Here is a 22,017-nt window from a genome sequence, read left to right as displayed (position 1 = left end):
CGCCACCACGAGTGGGGGTGGGGAACAGGAGACACGCGCCCCCTACCCCGGTCAGGGGGAGCCTGGGCCAAGGGTGTCCAAACAGCTGCTAGGAACAGTGGACTCAACCTAGTCCCCACCTCACCTGCCAAGCGGCTCTGGTGAGGCTGGCGTGGCTGCAGCGCCACCTCGTGGCCGCGAGGAGGGACTTCTCGTCAGCACCAGGCCGGAGGAAGGCTAGCTTTCCCTGGGCAGGGCTGAGGAGCTGGGGGACCAGGGGGCAGGCTTGTTCCCTCCTCTCTGTATCCCCCTGCCCTCACCCCCACTGGGTGCCCAGAAAGGAGCCCCCTGGGTTGAATCCTCCCGTCCTCCTCAGGCCCAGACCCACTCCAATGAGACAGGACAAGCGGTTACAAAGCACAGTGTTTACTAAAGGCACAAAGTGGGGAGACTGGAGGGGAGCTGCTCTTCCAGCAGAGACCCCACACTAGCCTGAACCCGGCACCCTCTGCCGGCCACCCCCGCCCTCACACCGCCTGGCGGAGAGCTGTTAGCACCAAAGGGGGGCTGGGGGCGCCCCACCTGTGTGAGGGGGGGGCCAGGCTGGAGGATGGGCTTGTTGCCATCTGAGTCCCAGAAAAGCAGTCTGGGGCTCCCCCTGGACCAGTCACCGCTTCAGAGAAGGAACTTGCTGAACCCCCTGCTCCAATGAGTCCTTCACTGGTGGGGTGGGAGCTCGGGCTCAGAAGACAGGACCCTCCAGGGCCTCCTCTCACCTCCAGCACACCCCCTGGGGCCAGGGTCACGACCTCCTCCTGCCCAGCCCATCAGAGGGCTGCCCCCGGGAGTACTGAGCCGGGTCGGGGCTTCTCCCGACCCCACAGGCTGCCAAGCGGGCACTAAGTCCAAACAAGGGGCCGAAGGGAGGAGTGAGGCAGGGCAGGTGGCTACTTCACACACAAGTGCAGCCTGAAGGGGGGAGGGAGGCGGCCCTGCCCTCGCAGCCCCCAGGCCTGCCCGTCCCAGGGTCACAGCACATCGCCCTCTTCCATGCTGAAGCTGCTCCTGCGGCTGCTGGCCTTGGAGGCCTCGGGGGACATGGTGGAGAAGAGGGGGTCGGAGGCCAGCGGCAGCAGGGAGTTGTCCAGGAGCATGAGGTCCAGGTCCTTCTTGGACAGGTTGGGGAACAGGGAGCCGGGCTCTTGCCCCATCGGCTCAGGGTAGCCGGGGGGCCCTTCCTCGCCCCCACCCCCGAAGCTCAGGCTGTGGCTTAAGTCCAGATGGTGGAATGGGGACGGTGGCTGGGGTGGCTGGGCCCGCGGGGGCAGCGGGGCCTGGGGTGGCAGAGCCGGCAGTGACTCCCGGTCGGGGAGCTCGGCCCCCATCAGCAGGGCCTCCCCCGGGCCCTCCTCGCTAGGCAGCTCCTGCTTTACCACCTGCTGGGCCAGCTCGGCCATGTTCATGCCGGACGGGGAGGTGGTGGGGAGGCCGTGCACTCGAGCCTGCATCTCCAGCTCCTGTGTTGTGGGCAGACAGAGGGCTAAGGGCACACACCCATGGACACCAGCTGCCCCAACCCCTGCCCCAGCCCTTGCCCCTCTCCCGTGGCCCCCAAGACCATAAATTGTCTCAGCACAGGGCAGGTCTAGTCTAGAGTCTAGACCTGGGCTTTTTCAAACTCTAAGTCACAACTCATTAGTGGGTTCTGAAACCACTTAGTGAGTCTTGACCAGCTCTCCCTCTATTTTCTTTAATTGAAATAGACTTGCCTAGACTAGACTAGACTAGAAATTACCAGAATGCATTGCATCTATTAAGGAGAGGGCTCTTTGATGACACTTTGATCTTTCACTTTGAGTGTGGCTATGTATGCTGTATTGTCATGCAAATTACAGTTATCTACTGTGAGAAATAGAAAAAAATATAGAAACAGTAAAGTTTAAAAGCTTCAGTCCGATCGCCCTTTATATAGATGACCAGCCTCAGGTCCAAAGAGGACAGAGGCCCTCTAGCCAGGACTAGACTAAACCCTGTGGCTCCAGGTGACTCCCAAGCCTTGCTTCTTTCGTTGGCCTCTACGGCGATCCTTAGCACTAACACCAAATGGTTTCAACTCTCTGCCTTCCACACGTTAGGTTTGCTCTTTCCTGCCCCCTTGAGGTTAGGTGTGGACATGCACTTGTATTGATCAATTAACTGTAAGCAAAACTGTGACGAGTGCCACCTGAAGAGTAACTATGGCTTTAAGAGCCAGCTCTAGATGTACCTGTCCATGGCCCTGGGTCCCAGAATGAAGGTCTCACAGAATAGGACCTCCAGCTGATATTTGCTGCTTAAGGTTGCTAGGAATGTTTGTTACCAAACCATCACATCCTGACTAATACATCTTCCTTTCTCATGGCATCATTCCCATGACTTCAGTAAACACTGCCCCTGAGGTCAAGAGCCAGGCCAGGGGTCAGGAATCAGAGCTTCCCAAGAGGTCCAAGTGCAGGGGCCAGACCTGGATTCGCAGCCAGAGCTGCTTATTGGTCATCTCTAGGCGCCGAGAGTGGTTCTCAAGCTCCCGGGACTTCTGCAGGTCCTTCTGCATCCTCCGGATGTAATCAACAGAGGCCTTGAGGATGGTGCCCTTGTTCCAGCGCACGTCCCTGCAGGGCAGCAGAAGCAGAGGTGTGTGCTCAGGGCGGCCAAGGATTTGCCATGCACTCCGCGGGTGGAAATGAAACCCTGCTTTGGTTTCAGAAGCCGATGCCACCTGTCCCAGCTTTGCCCAGGAACCCCAGACCCAGCCAACCCCTATCTGTGGCTGAGGCTGATCTCCCTACATAGGGAGCAGGCCTCCCAGGGACTTCATTGCCACACCCACCTCCCTAATCCTGTAGAACCCAGTGATTCAGAACAGCCTCCTTCCCCAGGCCTTCCATTTCTGCCACCCAAACCCATACCCATCCTTGACCCTCGTGCTCCTACCCCAGCCCCCTCTGCACCAGTCCAATGTCCTTAATGAACTTTCCCACATGGTTCCTCCTCCAGGAAGCCCCCCTGGCCCAGCCTCACTCCAGAACAGCTGCTCCTCTGCCTGGAGTTTCCCGATTCGAGTGAAGGAGGGACCTTTTCCCAAACAGCTGATAAGCTCTTAGAAGGCAGCAATCAAGGGATTCTCTTCCTGCCCTTCCCCCTGGCAACCAGCATGGGGCTGTTTGTCCCAGCCCCTACCCTTCCCCCAGAAACGCACTCACAGGTCGTTGGCCTTGGGGATCAGCATTCCCAACTCCTTGATGCGGTCGTTAATGTTGAACCTCCGTCTCCTTTCAACTAAAGGGAACACATGCAGGAGGGAGCCATCAGAGGCATGAACCCCACCTGGGGAGAAGGGCCAGCCCGAGGGAGGGTGCCTTAGCCTTCTGGGAAATAATGGGCGTCCCAAGGAGTGGGATCTCTACGGGATGGGGGGATGGGCGCAGCCAGGCACCATCAAGGGGCTCTGTGAGGGAGGGCTGCCAGCAGGACACCCCCACTGCCCAGGAGTCCCCAGGTTCCACGCCCACAAGAAAATCTGTAAACTCATTCACTCTGAGGTGCTGGGATTTCAGGAATATCTCTCCCCGGGAGCCCCTCTCCCGCCCCTTCCAGAGCCAGGCAGTCTCAGTTGGCCCAGTCCCACCAAAGGCCTTGGGGAGGAGAGGGCAGCAGGGGAGGCGGCTGGTGGGGAGGACTCACTTAGGTTGTGATTGTCCTTCTTCTGCCGCTCCTTGGCCAGGGCCCGGCTCTCAGCATCTGGAGGCCAGGAGAGAAGCAGGGAGGAGCTGGGAGGGAGGGGCAGGAGGGAGGGGTGAAGGCCAGGGCATAGGAAGGCAGGGAGGAGGTACCTGTAAGCTCACGCTTCTGGGTCAGGTCAGCTGGGCAGGAGCTGCTGGTGACACCCACCAGGGAGGCTGTGACCTGAGGGTCACCACTGTACACATTCAGGTGGCTGCTGGACAGCGGCAGCTATGGGGTGCGGTGGAGAGGGGGGCCCAGTGAGCAGCCCCCTCTCCATGAGGGGTCCTCACTAGGGCCCATCGCTCCAGGCCAGTTTCAGCTCTAAGGGGCCTGCTGCCAGCATCAGCGGGGTCGGAATTCACGCGGGGCCTCTCCAGCCGGCAATTCCACCTAAGAGTCTGCAGAGTCCAGGGCTGAACAAGCCACAGGCCTCAAGAGTTCAGCCTCCAAGTGGAGCCTCGAGGCAGTGAACAGCCAGGTACCAGTTTGGGAGAGGCTCTGCCCCTCAGGCTTTAGGAGGTCCTGGGCGGGGCACCTAATCTACTCTGCAGTTTCTGGAAGGCGTCCAGAGGGCGTGGAACTGGAGTCCTGAGCAGAACTGAGAGGAGGGTCCTACAGGGGCGGGTGGGGGCTGCCTGCAGGAGTGCAGTGACCCAGGGCCGGGCAGGGGGTGAAGCTGGATCCCGGCGTGCTGGGCTCAACTTGCAAAGACCTGGGATCTGGGGATGGGGAGCCAGGGGGGTGTAAGCAAGTGCCTGGCAGGAGCAGACCTGGGCTCTGGAGAGACCCCCAGCTCCTGCCACAGAAACATACAGAGCACATCACAGGCCCAGAGCCCTCACGGGCACAGGCACCCACAGGGCACAGAGACCACTACACAGACGGGCACGGGCCCTCTCTCCCTCCCTAGACCTCGTGCCCCTGCTGGCAGTCGGTTTCCAGCCCAGCTGGCCCTGGGCAGCTCCTGCTGAGCTACTGGGCAATGTCTTGTTGGCTGGGGATTGAGGAGGGACTCCTTGCGTCCCCACTGTGAGATGGGGCGGGGGGGGGGCGGGGAGTTTCCACAGTGGCAGGGCCCGGGGACCAGGGCGGCAGGCTCAGGCCCGAGGGGCAGCAGTGGACAGCAGAGGTTCAGAACCCCCAAGAAGGGGCGGGGACGCCTGCAACTTCACCTGCTTGGTGTAAACACGTGTCACCTTTGTGCGCAGCTAGCCCCCCGTTTCTTGCTGTGTCTAATCTTCCCACCATCCTGTGAGTAGAAGGCATCTTCCCTATTTTGCAGCTGAGAGCAAGGACTCAAAGAGTGAAGAGACTTCCCAAGGTCACAGCCAAAGCCAGAAGCCAGGCCTCTTGATTCCAAGCCTGGCTCCGTCCCACCTGCCGCCTCCCTCTGCCCAGGAGGCCCGGGGAGCGTGCTCGCTGCCAGAGGCTCTGGAGGAAGGGGACAGAGCCGCCCATGTCACTCGCCCCATGGAGTGAGGCCCCGGGCCTGTGCCCGCTGGGCCCTAGGCTTGGCGAGGAGGGGAGCCCCAGGACCCAAAGGAGCTCACCAGCTCTGGGCCTCCTTGTGGCCACTGCTGCCCCCCAGGAGTGCTCCCTGCCCCCCTGTGCGGAGGGCCAGCACCGTGCCTCCTGCCCCCACCCCACCAGGGAGCCTCCCCAACGACCCAGGCGCTGGTCCCTGCTGAAGCCCCATGGTGTATGCAGGTGGACGCGCCCCTCGGGATTCCAGTGCTCCCGGGCCCCGGCCCTCGTTACATGATTTGATGGAGGCGACCCCAGTTCTGGTTCTCTCCAGACTCAGAGCCAGGTAGGAACGCAGCCCCTCCCTCTGGCACCGCCACCCTCCCTGGCCAGCAGTACCGTGTTGGGCATCTGAGACTCAGGATTGATGAAGCCCAGGACGTCGTCCAGACACATAATGTTGTCGATGACGTCAAACTGAAAGAGAAAAGTCTGCTGGGGCGGGCCCACCGGGAGGCCAGGGCAGGGGCCCGGCAGCCCTGCCCTGAGGCACCATGGAGCCCACCCTGCTCCACCTCCTGATGGGGGGGCGGGGAGCCCACGAGCTTCCAGGTCCCACAGCCCCAGGGCCCAGCCAGGCCTCCTCCCAAGGAGCCAAATTGCCCAGGGAGATTGGCTGTGCAGGTTTCCTGTGAGTCTCCCAGCAGGCTGGGCTCCCTGAGGACAGGGCCGTGTCCCCCTCAGACTGGGCTCCCTGAGGACAGGGCCGTGTCCCCCTCAAACTGGGGCTCCCTGAGGACAGGGCCGTGTCCCCCTCAGACTGGGGCTCCCTGAGGACAGTCTGTGTCCCCCTCAGACTGGGGCTCCCTGAGGGCAGTACCTTGGTGGCAGCCACGGGCCAGCTCCTCACTCACCTCCCTCTCAGGGTTGGAGCCGATGTGCAGCATGGCCATGGGGCTGTTGGGCGCACTGTTGCCCGCTGAGGAGGACACCACATGGCCAGCCCGCACCCCAGGGGAGGCGGCTGGCAGGGGCTTCGGGGAGCCCTGGGCGGGGCTGACGTGGGCATTAAACTTGTTCCCATAGGTCTCGGACAGGTACTCCCGCACCTTCTGGTCCCGGGACTGCTGCAGGTGGTAGGAGGTGGGGTTCTCCAGGTAGGACTGCACCTGGCGGGGGAGAAGGCGGCTCGAGTGTGTCCTGGGATGGGCAGGAGGGGACAGGCCGGAGCGAGCCCTACCTTCAGCACCTCCCCAGGCACAGGAGGTGGAGACTGGAAGTGGACGGGGGTGCTGATGGCCGGGGTGGGCGGCCCCCCCAGCTGCTGCTGCTGCTGCTGCTGCATGTAGTGCATGACGGCCTGCTGCTGCATGCGCTCCCGCTGCTCCTCCTGCTGCGCCTGCTCCCGCATGAGCTGCATGCGCAGCCCGATGCGCGACGCCATGGCGGCCGCTGGCGCTGGCTTCCTGCGGACAGGGGACGGGGGACGGGTCGGTGAGGCGCGTGTCCGCTTCCGAGCACTGGGGCTTTGGGGAGGGGCCCAGACAAGAGGGATTGCACCCGTTACCCGTTATGCAGGAGACACCGAGGCCCAGAGCAGGGAAGGGATCTGCCCAGGGTCACAGCGGAGCCTGGAATGCGAGTGTCCTGGTCCTGGGCAGAAGCGATTCCTTCTGCTGCGTGCGCTGCAGGTGTCGGCCCCCAGCGCTGGCGTCAACCTCCCTCCGCTCGCTCACACGTGGTCCCGTCAGATCTGACCTCAGGTGCGTCCTCGCTTGCCCTCCACTTCGCTGCCACATTACCTGGCTGCCTGGGGAGCCTCTTCCTTTTCTGGCCTCACTAGATTCTACTCAGAACTCAGCAATCAGAGGGATCCCGTTCAAACCTATCAGATCCTGCCCCTCCCTCTGCTCAGCACTCGCCATGGCTCCCACTTCACCCATTAAAAGCCCAAGTCCTCACCAGAGGACCCTCTGAGCCCGCGCCTCCTGCTCTCCCCTCTCCACCAGCCCTAGCCACCCCCGGCCCTCACAGACGCCAGGTGCCTCCCACCGCAGGGCCTTTGCACTGGCTCTTCCCTCTGCCTGGATGCCCTTCCACCAGATGCCGGGTGGCTCCGGCCGGCATCCTCAGTCCCTTCATCTTCAGGAGTCACAAATATCACCTTACAGAGACTTTCCATGACCTCCTCCTCTAAAATTGCAAAATCCCCACCTCTTTTATGTTTTTCCGTATCACCTATCGCCATCGTAAATATCATGCATTTTTGCTTAGTTCTTCCATTACCTGTCTATCTCTTACCAGGAATGCAAGCTGCCCTGAGGGCAGGCATTTTGTCTGTCTTGTTCTCTGTTGGCCCTTTGGCCTGGAGCCCAGGGCCTGTGACGGAGGACACTATCGCTTTATCGCTGCGCTGCGTGCGGGGAGCATTGGCTATTTATGAACCGGGACTGGCCACGCAGCAGCGAGCTGACGGCAGCCCCTGAGCTCCTGGAGGCCACGGCCCAGCAGGAGAAAAGCCAGTCCGGAGGCCATGACAGCCCTGGGCAGGGAGGGTCGCTCCAGGCGCCGGTCCTGCTGGGTTCCCAGTGGGCTGCTCACCGCCCCGCAAGGGAGCCTGAGCTCTGATGGGATCAGTAGGACAGGGGGCTAAGGCCTCCAGGCTAGTCCGGGAGGAGGGAGGCGGGACAGAATGAGTCCTGCAGCAGGGCCCCCTCTGTCCCTGGCCCACTAAGTGGCCCTGGTAACATCCCTCCCCTCTCTGAGCCTCCATCTCCCTGTGCACAATATCGCCATCTTAAATATTAGAGACCGTTGGCCTGGGTGATGTCTAAGGTCCCCCCCAGCTGGGATGGGCTGAGACTCCCTGAAAGGTTCAGGGCCCCTGCAGGTGCCCAGACTTGACACAGGTCCTGGCAGCGGCTGGCGGGTCCCATCCCAGGGATATTGCAAGAGGCGGCATGACCTCGTGGTTGAGCAGCCAGCTCTGCCGCTTCTTGGCTGTGTGACCTTAGGCAAGTCACTTAACCTCTCTGAGCCTCAGTTTCCTCATCTGTAGACAGTTTCTACTTTGGAAGGTTGGTGAGAGTGTTAAATCACAATAATGCGCTTGAGCAGCGCATGGCACTTGGAGGCTGAGTGGGTAATGGATGGGCAGCTGGCAGGGGCAGCTGCCATGCAGACCGGAGGCCAGAGCTGCACCCTGAGGCTTCTGCAGGCAGCAAAGGAAAGCGCACGGCTGACAGGTTCCGTCAAATGCCAGGCGCCAGACACAAGCATGGGCGGGAGGTACTGGCCAAGATTCCATGGAAGTCACCGGGCCCTGTGTAGCAGCAATCACATCTGTCCGAGCATGCACTGTGGGCCGGTGCTGTGCGGAGCACTCTGCCTCCAACCGCCCCACGAGGGAAATTTGGTTTCCTTCTCCTGTTACAGACAAGGAAACTGAGGCACGGGGAGGTCAAGGGTCTCGCAGTGAGGACAGTGGCTGGGATCCAATCCCAGGCCGTGGGGAGGAGCTTGTCCCAGGTTGCACATCTGGTTGGTCCAGGCCAGGAATGGAGTCCAAGCCAGCTGACCCCCACCCAGTCCCCGTCCACCACCACAGCTGCTTCCCCACCAAGTGGGGCAGCACCATCGCCTCGAGGTCTGCGCACTCCGCGGCCCTCCCTCACCACCGTCCTCCCTTCTCCGCCCTCCTAGGCCAGGAAGTAGTCAAGGGGCCGCCTCAGCCACAAGGGCCTCTGCCCAGCTCTCAACCGGACAGTCCCAAGGAGAGAGGGGCAGACACCCCCCTTCTGCCCCTTCTCTGTCCTGTAGCAGGAACACAGCTGCAGCCTCCACCCCTTCCCTGTGCCCTTACGGAGGGGGGGCCTGTCTTTGACCCACTGGCCACCTCACACACCTCCCGCTGGCTCTGACCCCAGCCCAGCCCGCCCCCTCCCTGCAGCTGCCCCACACTCACAGCAGCGCTGGGAGCTCCTCTGCCTCAGGGACAATCTCACTTCAGTTGGCCTCCGGGGAGGGGACGGGGCCTGGCAGTGCCAGCCAGTGCGGGGAGATGGGGGGCAGGGGGAGAAGGAGCCCCTTGTTTCTCTGACAAAAGGCTGGGCTGGAGCTGGCTCTGCCCGAGGAGACCCGGCCGGCCCTGCAGCCGCGCTGGCTGCCCAGCCTCGGTTTGCTCGTGTGTCAGGTGGACGCAGGACTCCCGGCGCCACCACCCTCAGGGACAAGATCTCAGAGATTGTGAACCATGCGGGGCCTGAGCACTGAAGGCTGTGGGGAGGCCCCGTCCTCGACCGGGTGGCTCAGTGGCCCATTGTCGAAGCTGTCACCCCTCACAGAGCTGCTCTCCCGGCAAAGTCCCAGTCTCCTCCCCGGGCCCCTGGGCTGGGTGTGGGGTTGAGGGAGGGGCTTGAGGGGATCCGAGGGTGGATGAGGTGGTCCAGGGGAGACCCTGGGCCTGCAAACCTGACCCCCCCGAGGACACCTGCTCACTCTCAAATCTGAGGGGCCATTCGCAGCCTCCCCAGTGCCCAGTCTTGGCAGGAAGAACTGAGAGGAGAGACACAGAGGAGCCAAAATGTCCCGGGCGTGGTGAGCACAAGACACAACATACACATGATGTATTACAGAACTTACCCCTGAAACCTACATAATGTTACTAACCAACGTCACCCCAATAAAGTAAATACAAAGCAAAATGCTCCCAGGCCCCTCCCAGCATCGGGCCTCCAGACCCCCCAGGCCTGGGAAGGGTCCGCCGCGCATGTCCTCAGCAACCAGGAGCCTGGAGTGCCCACTGGTTCCCGCCCCACCCCCACATAACCCTCCTCCTGAGGGGAGCAGGGGTCTGACGCCCCAGGGAGTTCCTGCCCCTGCCCAGTTGCATGGAAAAGCACCAGGGACTAAAGTTTCAGCCGAGAGAATGAGAGCTACCCCCATCCACGCCCTGGGAACCCACAGGCCACTTCCTGCCAGGTTTACCCAGAATCTCCCACCGACTCTCCGTCTGCCCTGAGCTGATGCTGGGCTCTGGCTCAGTTATGACCAACACGAGCTGCACAGTCCAACAGGATCGGCCGGAGCCCCGAGCTGCCCAGACTGGCTGGGTGACGCTGGGAAAGCCACTCGGCCGCTCTGGGCCTTGGCTTCCCCCTTGGTGAGATGGAGCCCCAGCTCCCCATGGACTGTTGGGAGGATGCAAGGAGACAGTGAGGGTGCAGAACTGTCAGCCGAGACTTCAGGCCCTGCTGCGCGTTCCCTGGGGCTGCGGAGGGGCCGGGGTTCCCCGGGACAGGCCCTCAGGCACCCAGTTCCCACTGCAGTTTCCACTGGGTGCTCCCTCCTGGGCTCCTCTGCTCAGGCCGGGGCAGGCTTCGTACCGGCGTGCAAGCGCGTGCGGGCCTCCCTCGGCAGCCGCCTAACCTCTATCTGAGCAGCTGAGCAGACCTTTCGTGAGGGAAGGTGTGGACAGAGGACAAGGAAAGAGGGAGAAATCACACCCCCCACCCCCTCCCCATGGGACAGACAAGGAGAAAGAGGACCTCAGAACAGAAAAGTCTCAGCACAGGAAAAAGACCCAACACTGAGGGAAAAGCAACTGCAGGATGAAACGCACAGCCTGGGCACGCGGGCAGGAAACGGGCGAGCGTGCAGAACAGCTTAGAGGGATCGGAATGCTTCTTGAACGCTCGCCCTGGACCAGGGCTGGCCATGTGCTTTTCAAACAGTCACTCGTCTCTTCTTCACAGCAGCTCTGTGAGGTGGCTCCCATGGCCCCCACTGTTCAGGGAGACACAGGCACAGAGAGGGAAAGTAAATTGCCCAAGGTTTCACAGCTGACAAGCAGCAGAATAGAAACTGGATGCAGGCAGCCTGGTTCACAGCCCCCACTCTCTTTCCGCTGTTCTGAGCTCCCCCAACACCCCAACTGCTCAGAGTGGTTCCTGCTGGGAAGGGGAGTTGGGGGCAGGGAGCGGTAAAGAGGGGTTTTTATAGTTTCTTATTCCACTTTTGAATCACTTACTGTGATATGTGCTACTTGTGTGATTCTTTTAAAACAAGGGAAAAGGAAGTTTGTGAGGGGCCCAATCATGTCTGAAGTTGGGGTCCCCCACGTCTACCTGGAGTCTGACCCAAGCCCCCGCCCTGCTCAGTGCCATGGTTGTTAAACCAGCCAAGGGCCTTGGATGAGGACACTGATTGGCCGCCAGAGGCCCGGGCCAAGGTCAGAAGGCCATGCCAGTTGGAGTTCTAGGGCCAGGACCCAGGGCCCATCGCAGTTCCCACTCCGGCCCCAGACAAGAGCCTTCAGAGACAGCACCGTCTGTAAGCCCCTAGCACTGCTCTCGCTGTGGCAGACCCGCCCATGGCCAGGCCGGAACTGCCCTGGGGCCTTTCTGCCTTCCCAGTGGTCCTGTAGAAACTGGAGCAGGAAGCAGAAAATGCACCTGCGCCACTTGCCAGCAACTCTGCGCCTCAGCGACGGCTGACAGGAAAGCATCCATGAGCTCTGCCCAGGACATGCCCTGGGCCGTCACAGCCGCGCCGTGGAGAGCAGCCCACCCTGGAAAACACCCAGGTGCCCATCGACAGGAAAATGTGCAAGAAGTGTGGTCCGTCCAAACACTGGGTGCTGCTCACGAGGAGCGTGAGCCCACTGCCGCTGCGCACAGCCAGTGACTCGCAGACATGATGTTGATCGAAAGGAGCCAGACACAGAAAGGCATACAGCGTGCCCAACGCTTATGAAGTTCAAAAACGGCGAAATGAGCTTCTGTGTTAGAAGTCAGGGTCCTGGTTCCCGAGTGGGGAGTGACGGGGACGTGGCTCCGGACGGCTTGGGCGGGTGGGGCGAGGAACGCTCTGTAACCTGATGTGGGCGTTGGAGACACGGGAGTGTCAAGTTTATGAAAATGATCCCGCTGCTCACAATTTGTTTACCTTCTGTGTGCTATACTTTTATTTTTAAAAATGACATAAGGACGAGGGCAGATCTTGAATAATTTAAAAGGAGCGTTGCACAAATTGCCCTCCCACCCAAGTGTGGCTACGACTTTAAAATTCCTTGGGTATCAGGCAGCTCAACATAACTGCCCAAGTGCAGCTGGTACACCCTCTTTGGGAAAGCAATTTGGCAATATTTACCAAAGCCTTAAGGAAGTAATCCTAAGTGCAGGAAAGGCTTTCTGCATAAAGATGCCCATCACAGTATGCACAGAAAAATAAAAACGATGTCAGTGTGCAGCAACAGGTCGCTTAGAGAGAGTATGGTGCTTCCCTCCTGATGGGATATTATGTTTACAAATAGAGGCCTGGTGCATGAAATTCATGCATGGGGAGTGGTGTCCCTCAGCCCGGCCTGCACCCTCTCCAATCTGGGATCCCTTGGGGGTTGTCAGACTGCTGGTTTCAGGCCTAGACCGCAGTCAGACATCCCTCTCACAATCCGGGACGCTGGCTCCTAACCACTCGCCTGCCTGCCTGCCTGATCTCCCCTAACCGCCTCTGCGGGCCTGATCGCCACCTAACCGTTCCCCTGCCAGCCTGATGGCCCCCAACTGCCTTCCCCCGCTGGCCTGATTGCCCCCACTGAACTCCTCTGCTGGCCTGATTGCCTCTAACTGCCTCTGCCTCGGCCCCTACCACCGTGGCTTTGTCTGGAAGGAAGTCAGATGTTCGGAAGATGGTCGGTCACCCGGTCTAATTAGCATATTACCCTTTTATTAGTATAGATAAGCAATGTGGGGATACGTCCAGTGACAAAATGTAGGATGCAAATTGTAAATAAAATCTGATCATCAGCCCTGGCCGGTGTGCACAATGGTTAGAGCGTCAGCCCGTGCATGGAAGGGTCTCCAGTTCGATTCCCAGTCAAGGGCACATACCTGTTTTGTAGGTTCAATCCCTGGCCCCAGTTAGGGTGTGTGCGGGAGGCAGCCAATCAATGTGTCTCTCAAATAGATGCTTCTCTTTTTCTCTCCCCCTCCCGCTCTCCCTTCCACTCTCTCTGAAAAGCAATGGAAAAAAATATCCTTGGGTGATGATTAACAAAAAATTGATTTTTAAAAAATCTGATCATCACCATGTACAAATATGTACAGAAAAACCTCTTGGGGGAAATATATAAAATATTACTGTATCTTTGGAAGATGTAATTGTGTGGGGTTTTTTTTTTTTCCTTTTTAACTTTTGGAATATTCTTTTTCTATAATGAACATGTATATCTTTTTAATTGGGAACAACATGGTATACTAATAGCTAATGCTGATGGAGTACTTACTATGTGCAGGTGTTGTTCAACTCACCTTAATTCTCACAATTATTTCCTGACGTGGGTAGCGGTGCTGCCCCCTCCCCCTCACAGATGAGAAAACAGGCGCAGGGCGGCTGGCAGTTGCCGAAGGTCACAGAGCTAGTGAGCGGCAAGGCTGGACCCTGGCCATCTGGCTCCACCACCTAAGCCCTCAGGCTTAGAGTTTGGCCTTGGTCCTGCACTTGGGGTGAGGGATGCCACATTTTATTTAGGGTTCCCACGGAAGAATTTCCCCCGACAATCAAAGAGTTTCGGCTGATCTCTGATCTCTTTCATCCAGCCCAGGGCCAGAGGGTGCCTGGGATGATGAAACGGCTTGGAATCCCCAAACACCAGCAGAAAAACTCTACCCTCCCTCAAAGAGCAGAGAAAATTTCCTGTATTCTCAGAAAAACACATGTCTGGCGGCTGAAACAACAGAGTGAGTGAGCCCAGAGGCCAGGGCGCCTGTTTAAGCCATTTATTGCGTTCTGTGCCTCCGGTCAGAAGCTGTCTTCTGACCCGGTCTGCTCCAAACTACCAGTTGCACGGGAACGGCGCCATGTGGCGGAGGGAAATCAAACCGACCACTAAAGGAAGGCCTTCCGCACAGGTGCCAGGCTCCCGGAGGCAGGGGAAGGGACCCCGTGACCTCCTGGGGAAGCCGTCAGCCCTGGGAAGGGAAGAGAGAGAAAGATTCCAGGACTGGGGTTTGTCTTGTTTTCTCTGCGCCCGCCCTGGCAGAGGAGGCCGCAAAGGAAAGCTCGACGAACCAGGAAACGGAACAAGAATGTCCACTTAATCCCCACACCTTAGGGCAAGGCCATTCCAAATCACCAAGGTGGTCACGGTCCCCGCAGGGCCTGGGGGCATCCGTTGGGTTGGACCCCAAGAGAGCTAGGGATGGGGAGGCGCCATAAGATTCCCAGGAGCCAGCAGTCCTGCCCACAGGAGGCCGTGGGAACTTGCCAAGTCCTTGAACCTGACTCAGTGTCTAAGCCTGGCCTCAGTCTTCCCATCAGGCAAGTGGGGCTTCCCCACCGGGGCAACCTCCCACAGAGCAGTTGTGCCCTAAGCTGGGATGCCTCTGCAAGGGGAGAGCATGGGCAGAGGGAGCTATCACTATTCCATCACTGTTCACTGTCGCTTTGCCCATGCCCACCGGGGCACCTCTGGGCGAGTCTTCTCTGTTTCTCGAGTCTTTTGAGTAAAGGGTTCCATTCTCTCTCTCTCTCTCTCTCTCTCTCTCACACACACACACACACACACACACACACACACCATGAAGACCCCCGGCTGGGGCAGAGCAGCCCAGCAGTAAGCCCAGCTCTGTCCCTCCTGAGAGGACAGGGCAGGATGGCCTGGACCAGCTTTTCGGCTCCTGGGCACCCTCTTTGCTTCCTCTCCAAACGCCTGGGTTTTAAAAGGTGTTTTGTTTTCGTTTTCCCCCCACGGCTTGTGGATCACATAATTCACGGCAGTGCCACGGGAGACGCAGTGGACACTGAATGATGCCCACCTTTGGGCTCTGAAGAGACAGTGGGCAGGGCACTCAGCACAGAGCCCACTCACCGGACATACTCACCAGGGCGGTCGTTACTATGTTACCTGGCCCAGTGCTGCGCTACACGTCATGAAAGGCAACAGTGGGGCTCCCGCCAACACTGAAAAGAGCGAAGGGAAGTCACAGTGGCCCCGGGAAGTGTGCTTTGTTTGACTGGAAGGTATTTGCACCAGGAACAGAAATGAGGTCAGGGGTGCATGCTTTTAACATTTTCATTTTAACATCTGGCCTTTTTCCTTTTTGTTGAGGTGTCATTTTCCCCAGCAAAATGCACAGGTTTTAAGGGTACAGCTCGAAGGCTTGTCACCGGTGCGCACCCACGGGTATCGCCGCCCAGACCAAGGGGAGCACGTTTCCATCCTCTGGAAAGCTCCCTCCAAGACCCTCTCCCAGAGGGCCCTCGCTCTGACTCCGCCGCACGGCTGTGTCACCTGACCTTGGACACACTGGAGGCTGTGGTGCAGGATGTGGTTCCCGCAACATAATCACCCGCCAAGTGGGAACACTCTTGCGCAGGCTGAGTGCCCCTGTCTGTGGTAAGACTGGGGAGCCAACAGTGAATTACAGGAGGAAACTAAGGCTCCAAAAGGGTGAGGCAGAGCAAGACTCGAACCCAGGACGCACTCCACTCCACCGTGCAGGCGCCTGGAGGTGGGGAAGAGGGAAAGGAGAGGGGAGGTGGGGAAGCCACAGGAGCTCCCAGCCGGCTCAGTGGCCCCAGTGCCCACAGCTCAATCCCACAGGAAAGGGTAGGCTGGCGTCTCCTGAGTGGTGGGCCTGTTGGCCAGGGCAAGGCAGGGCAATTATGCAGCAAAGGGGGCCACTTGAAAGGCAATCCCAGACCAGAGAGGAGCCCGTCCTGTCCCATTGGGTCTAGGTGGACCTGAGCATGAGGCCAGCCCAGGAGGACAGTGAGGACAAGGAGATGTACTGAGGGCAGCACACAGAGGAAGCGGTCCCGGGGTCCACCCTTGGGATGTGCATAGATACAGCCCACACAGCCTCTCTCTCTCCCTCTCTCCCTCTCTCTCTCTCTCTCTCTCTCTCACACACACACACACACACACACACACACACACACACTAGGCCCTCACCCTGCCCCAGTGGGTGGCTGCCCTTCTCCTGGGTTGAAGTGGGCAAGGGGACTGAGAGGCCTCTTTCCCTCGCTCCCGCACGCCCTCCTGGACACCCGGAGCACTTGAGCGTCCTGCCTGCGTCCACGCCACTCTTCCCTGGTTGTTTCCTGGCCACCTACCAGTCTCCCAGCTACAGGAGGCTCCCGGAGCAACCAGCTTCCTTCCTCCTGAACACACCCCCTCAGTCTCCCCAGAATGAGACTCAGGGCCCCCAGAGGCTGCTTGTCCAATGACCCAACACCTGCTCAGTTATCACCCATTCTCTCCGCAGCAAACTCTCCCAGTCCCTACCAGGCGCTGGGCTACTCCAAGGACCTACTGCCGGGTCTCATTTGTCCTCCACAAACCCCTCACGGGACAAACGGCACCGCTAGCTGGTGAGAAAACCGACTCAAAAAGTGACCTCCCAAGGTCACACTGGAAGCGTACAGCAAAGTGGAGGTGCAAGCCCAGGTCTCTCTCAGGTGTGTGGCCAGCACAGGTGAGGAAGCCAGGGCCCACAGGAAGACCCGGGGACATGGATTACTGAGGCAGCCTTAGAGACCCAGCCCTTGCTTCTCCATCTGCCAGCTGCTCGGCAGGGAAGGCTGGTTGACTCCTGCAGGTACCAGGGCACAGAGGACATGCAGCCACACCTGGAGTGGCTCCTGGCTCCCACACGAGGGCTCACTGCACCAGCCCTCCCTGCCTCAGGCCCCGCCCACACCGCTTCAGGGCCTGCCCCTGGCCCACTAGGGCTCCTCATCTCCTCCATCACCTGCATCCCACCTCCCACAGCCTCTTCAGTCTCCCCTCGGCTTGGACACTGCAAATGAACTCCCTTTTTGGCTCCCTTCCTAAGAGATTAATCTGCCTCTGAGTGCTTTGAAAACAACCTCGTTATAACGGAAGAATCCAGGCTTTGCTAAATAAAAGAAGACACTAGAAGAGGGGAGGGGAAAGGAAGGTGGGTAAACACCTGTGAGCAGGGACAATGGCATGAAGTTCACAGAAGGTGGCCTATTATCTCTTATCTCCCTGTATAAACCCACAGGTTCGCTGTGCACCAGGCAGAGGGAGCACCTGAAGCACAGAGAGGCCCGGGCTTGCCCAGGATCACACAGCTGGGAGGCAGTGGAACTGGGCCCCTGGTCAGGGAGTCTGAACACCCAGCCCTGCCTGCCCAGGCTCCTGAGTGCAGGGAGCACAGCATGTGCCGGGCGCCAGGTGGGAGTCTGTCTGGAGAGGACCTGAGGAGGCAGAGAGGAGGCCTGACGACCATTAGTGGAGGGGCCCTGGGCGCGGAAGGCGGGGCAGACGTGGGCCCACTCAGGCCTGGCCTCCTCCAGCACACTCTCCATTCAGTCCCTCCTTGCCCTCCAGCACCGCCCACCCCACCCCAGAACCACCCAGGGCTGCCCCTGCGGTTCCTGGACAGCTGCGGTCCATCCCCTCACCATTTCCTCGGCTGCATCTGGTCCTGAGTCTGCCTTCAGGCAGACAGCAGGTTTAGTGGAAAGCACTCTGGGCACTGACAGACCAGGGACAGGTACTTAACCTCTCAGAGCCTCAGTTTCCCCATCTGTAAAACAGATGCTCCTCCCTCGAGTAGGTGAGGGGATCGGAGGAGCTGAAGGGTGGTGTGCCCGGCACCTAGGAGGTGGTCCACCAGAGTCAGTTCCCTGGCCGTGTGAGCAGCGAGTGAGCCGCGTCACCTGGATGGAGTTTAGATGGGGGGGGGGGGGGGGGGGGCGCTTTTAAGTCCTCACCACTTAAAGCGTGATCCCCGGGCATCACATCCCCTGGGGCTGGTTAGAACGGCAGGCTCAGCCCGGCCCGGAATCTGCACTTTACCACGGCACCCTAGGAGACGCGTGGGCCGTTCGCCACTTTACTTGCAGCTTCTGGAGGCTTGGTCACCTGGTTCCCAGCATGAGCGCCGGTGACAGGTGGGAAGGGACGGCAGTAGGTACAGGCTCCAGGTGGAGTGAGATGCTTTAGGGGTCAGCAGGGCCTTTCTGAGCCTCACAGTGAACCTGGGCACACAGCCCGACTCAGGCCCAGGAGCAAGGTGGGGGGACACAGGGCTCCGGGCCGGCCCCTGCTGGGCACTCACTGGGTACAGAGGGGCAGTGCAGGTCTGTGGGGAGGCAGCCTGGAAGCTGACATGGTTCTCAGTGGAAAGGCAACCCAGACAGGCCACCTGAGACACACCAGGCACACAGCATCTCCTACATGCACACCATCACACACATGAACACGTACCGTCCCCGCACACCGCCTGGGCCCTTCCTGCCCCAGGAGCAGCCCCAGCAGAGAGCGGACGGCCTTGAGCACAGTGTGTGTGCCCTCTGCAGCTGGCCTGGGAGACCACTCTTTTTTTAAAATATTTTTTTATTGATTTTAAGAGAAAGAGGAAGAGGAAGGGAGAGAGAAACATCTATGTGAGAGCAGAACATAGATCGGCTGCTTCCTACATGCCTCCCACTGGGGAGAGAGCCAGCAACCCGGCATGTGCCCTGACCGGGAATCGAACCAGCAAGCTTTGGGTGTACAGGCCGATGACACTCAACCAACCGAGCCATACCAGCCAGGGCTAGGAGACCGTTCTTTCCTCCACACGCTGCATCCCTCCCTCTCACCTCTCCAAGCCCCAAATCCATTTGAGCGATGAGAAACCCAAGCCCTGCTCACTTGAGGTTGACAAGGACCCACAAGTTAACTGGTCACCTGCAACATGCCTGCTGACCTACCCTCTCATACATGAAACTGACACCCAGGTTGTTGGGGGTAAAAAGCAGGGTGGAGCTCTGGCCTCAGGGTCCCCCTGAGAGGCAGCACGCACAGTGCAGGCTGTGCCCATCCTGCCCACACACTCACAGAGCAGGAGCAGAGCCCCCCCTCTCCCCGACCACATGGCCGGAGGGCAGAGACCCCCCCCCCACCGTCTACAGATGGGTGACAGCTACACCCCGTCTTTAGTTCAGAAACACACCCCACTGACCTCGTTCACCACCGCAGGCTGGACGGCCAGGGGCCCCCAGGCTCACACAGGTTCCAAAGAAACCCTAAAATGTGGGGCCAGCACACCAGCAGGCCTGGGATGCCCAAGAAAGAGCCATGGACAAGGGGTCAGTTGGGGCTGCGGCAGGGTATTGATGTCACGGGTTCTGGAAAGGCCCTTGGCCCCAAAATATCTCCCCCACCCTGGGTCCGGAAATCCCTCCCAACCCTTTGAGAGTCACTGCCGGGAGAGGCTCCCACCTGAAGCTCTTGTCAGCTAACACCCCTGGGAGAGGCGGCCGACAGCTGGCCCAGAGTGGCAGTGGCCAAAGACGGCGGGGTGGGGCGGGCGGGCGCGCGCCAGGCGGGCAGTGCTCAACGCTGGTGACCATCACCTCACCAGGCTGCCCTGCCTGCGCCCTCCCAGCGGGAGGGGGCACTGCCCTTCCCTCCTCCCAGAAGGCTGCTTCCCCAGGAGCCAGTTCTCTGGGCCGGGGAGGGGGGTCCAGTAAGGAGAGGGGCCTTCAGCACCCCCACACACACATTCCAGAGGAAATCAAGGCCTGTCCTTACTGTCCCCTGAGGAAGGCAAAGAGCTGGCCATCGGGAGGGGACGGGAGCCCTGAGAGAAGAGGGGGGACAGGCGGGGGAATTAACCAGGTTCCAAAATAGCACAGTCGGTTCTGCCTCGCTTCACCCTGCGAAATGCCTGGCAGCTTCTGCTTTCGGTCTGACTCACGCCCGGTGGGGGCAGGACAGGGCGGCCAGCGCGGCAGAGGCTCTGGACCACCACCGACTTCTCCCTCCCTCCACGCACCTATGGCCGACTCCTGCCCTGCCCACCCAGGAGCTGGGCTTCAGGGAACAGCCACTAGGAGCACAGAACCCAGGAACTCCCCTGCGGGGGTCCTATCCCAGCCCTACCCACCCAGGGCTTCCCCAGGCATGGCAGCTGCCCCTGCCCAGGACTTGGGGCTGCCCCTGCCCTGCCCAGGTACACACCGCTGGCCCCACCCCTCTCCACGGGAAGTCAGAGGAGACCTGCTCTGAAGACCAACCTCTCCCCGCAGGAGGAATGACCCCACAGCTCCAGTCCCACTCTCCAGAGGAGTGAGTCTGCTCCTCCAGCCCCCGCTCCCACCCCCCAAGGGATGAGAGAAACGGCACAGTCTTACTCTCAAAATGCACACAGCAGCCCAAGCACCCCTTTTTCTCTGTCCTTATACTCCATGGGGCAACACTACCCTTGACCGGGCAGAGAGGAACCGAGTACCCTGGGCTGTGTGTGTTGGGTGTGGAGGAGCATCTCCCCTTTCTTCATCTCCCATCTCCAATCTCCTCCTCCCCAGCTTCCCCCCAGGAGGCAGCTGCCTTGTACTCACTCCTCCCGGATCAAAGATGCTGGAGCCCTAACCTGAGACTCCAACCAACAGCCTCATCGTCAACTCCACCTCAAGGTCCCTGTCCTCCTCCAGCCCTCACATCCACACTCCTGCCCAACGTAAGGACAGCCACCTTTCTGTCCAAGTGGCAGGTACAGGGTAGCTGTGCGCCCCGCCAGCCCAGCCCTGTCCATGGGCTGGAGATGGACGGCACAGTTGGAAGGGGAGGACATCGGAGGCAGTGAGGTTGGCCAGCTCAGGCAGACACACTACCAAACCCGGTGTGAAAGTGAAAACGTCCCGGGGAAAGGCTGTGGGTGGCGGCTGGGGAGAGGAGTCAAAGGGCCCAGGGTTTGGCCTGCCTGCCTGTGTGGCCCAGTGAGGAGTTTTCAGTGTGAATGGACCAGCGGATGAGGCACCTGCCCTGTCCCTGCCGGCCCTTCCCCATCCCCACACCGAAGGCCTTAGTAACTCCACTTCCTGTTCTTAATTCTGCCGGAGCCCTCGCCCCAAAAGGCATGAGTCTGGGAGAGGGAGCAGTCAAGAGGCAGGAGGCCCCTCTCCAAGAAGCAGGTACCAGGCAGAGCCTTCTCCAGGGAAAAGAAGGGGGCCCTTGAATAAGCTGCCCTCCATTGCCTGTGAATTGCACCTTGTTCCACATAGAGACACAGAGAGCACGCCAGAGGCTCAGCCCTGATGGGCTCCATGGAGCTAGTGGGCCCAGGAAAGGAAGAGGCAGAGGCAGTGAGAGGAAGGAAAAGCAAGTCCGGAAAACCACGGCAATCACAGTCTAGATACTAGACCTGGGAGGAGGCTTGGCGGCTCTAGGCTATGCACTTCCCAGCATGTCTGCCCCAGTTCTAGGAGAGGATGCAGCGCAGACAGGCCCCTGGCCTGGGACAGGGCCTGGAAAGGGCCGCCGGTGTTGGCACAGGGTAAGGACATTCCCGCTGGGACCCTTTCCTCCATTGTGAATGCATGGAGGGATCCTGACAGCTCCCTCTTTGTCTCTGTGGCACCTGGCACATAGTAGGAGCTCCTTAAGAGTCTGTGAGCACAGTGACTGTGGTGACAGGCCCCAGTAGGCAGGGCCTGTCCAGGGCAGCTGGGGAGGGGGCGGCAGCTCCACAGGCACCGAGGGAGCTGTGGGGAAAGGGCTTGACAAGAGCCACATTCCAAGGGACCAGCCAGACCACCAGGCCTGGGCCCGGTGAGTGCGGCAGAGGCTGGCAGGGCCCCAGCCGCACCCTCTGAGGACAGCCAGCCAGCCCACCTGAGCCTTGCAGTGCCAGCACCTGCACCTGTGCCAGAGCCAATGGAGGCAGGACCCTGAGCCAAACAGCAAGGGGAGCAAGTGAATGAGCACCTGTTCCCTCCCCCCACTCACTGGGAGGACTCTAAGGCTCAGTCCACAGAGGTCCCCAAGGAGACGGGGCCTCAGTGCCCGCA

At 60.0% G+C, this 22,017-nt stretch overlaps 1 protein-coding gene across 2 annotated transcripts in view; it reads right to left on the bottom strand.

Moving 5' to 3' along the window:
- Positions 1–389: 389 nt before the first annotated feature.
- TFEB (transcription factor EB) overlaps positions 390–22,017 on the bottom strand; it is a 47,631-nt gene continuing 26,003 nt past the window's right edge. For both annotated transcript variants that reach the window (XM_070418621.1, XM_070418622.1), the window contains exons 2-9: positions 6,449–6,674; positions 6,123–6,377; positions 5,608–5,685; positions 3,852–3,972; positions 3,703–3,759; positions 3,222–3,297; positions 2,483–2,630; positions 390–1,496 (exon numbers count right to left, since the gene is read on the bottom strand). In XM_070418621.1, the coding sequence (XP_070274722.1) occupies positions 1,008–1,496; positions 2,483–2,630; positions 3,222–3,297; positions 3,703–3,759; positions 3,852–3,972; positions 5,608–5,685; positions 6,123–6,377; positions 6,449–6,652 (1,428 nt within the window). In that variant the 5' untranslated portion in view covers positions 6,653–6,674 and the 3' untranslated portion in view covers positions 390–1,007. The remainder of the gene's footprint in view (positions 1,497–2,482; positions 2,631–3,221; positions 3,298–3,702; positions 3,760–3,851; positions 3,973–5,607; positions 5,686–6,122; positions 6,378–6,448; positions 6,675–22,017) is intronic.

Source organism: Myotis yumanensis, unplaced genomic scaffold (genome assembly GCF_028538775.1).
Source record: "Myotis yumanensis isolate MYYU_CA2020_CCGP unplaced genomic scaffold, mMyoYum1.0.hap1 SCAF_6, whole genome shotgun sequence".
NCBI classification, from domain to species: domain Eukaryota; kingdom Metazoa; phylum Chordata; class Mammalia; order Chiroptera; family Vespertilionidae; genus Myotis; species Myotis yumanensis.
The sequence above is the reverse complement of the archived record's forward strand: the minus strand, read 5'-3'. Positions and strand labels throughout refer to the sequence as shown.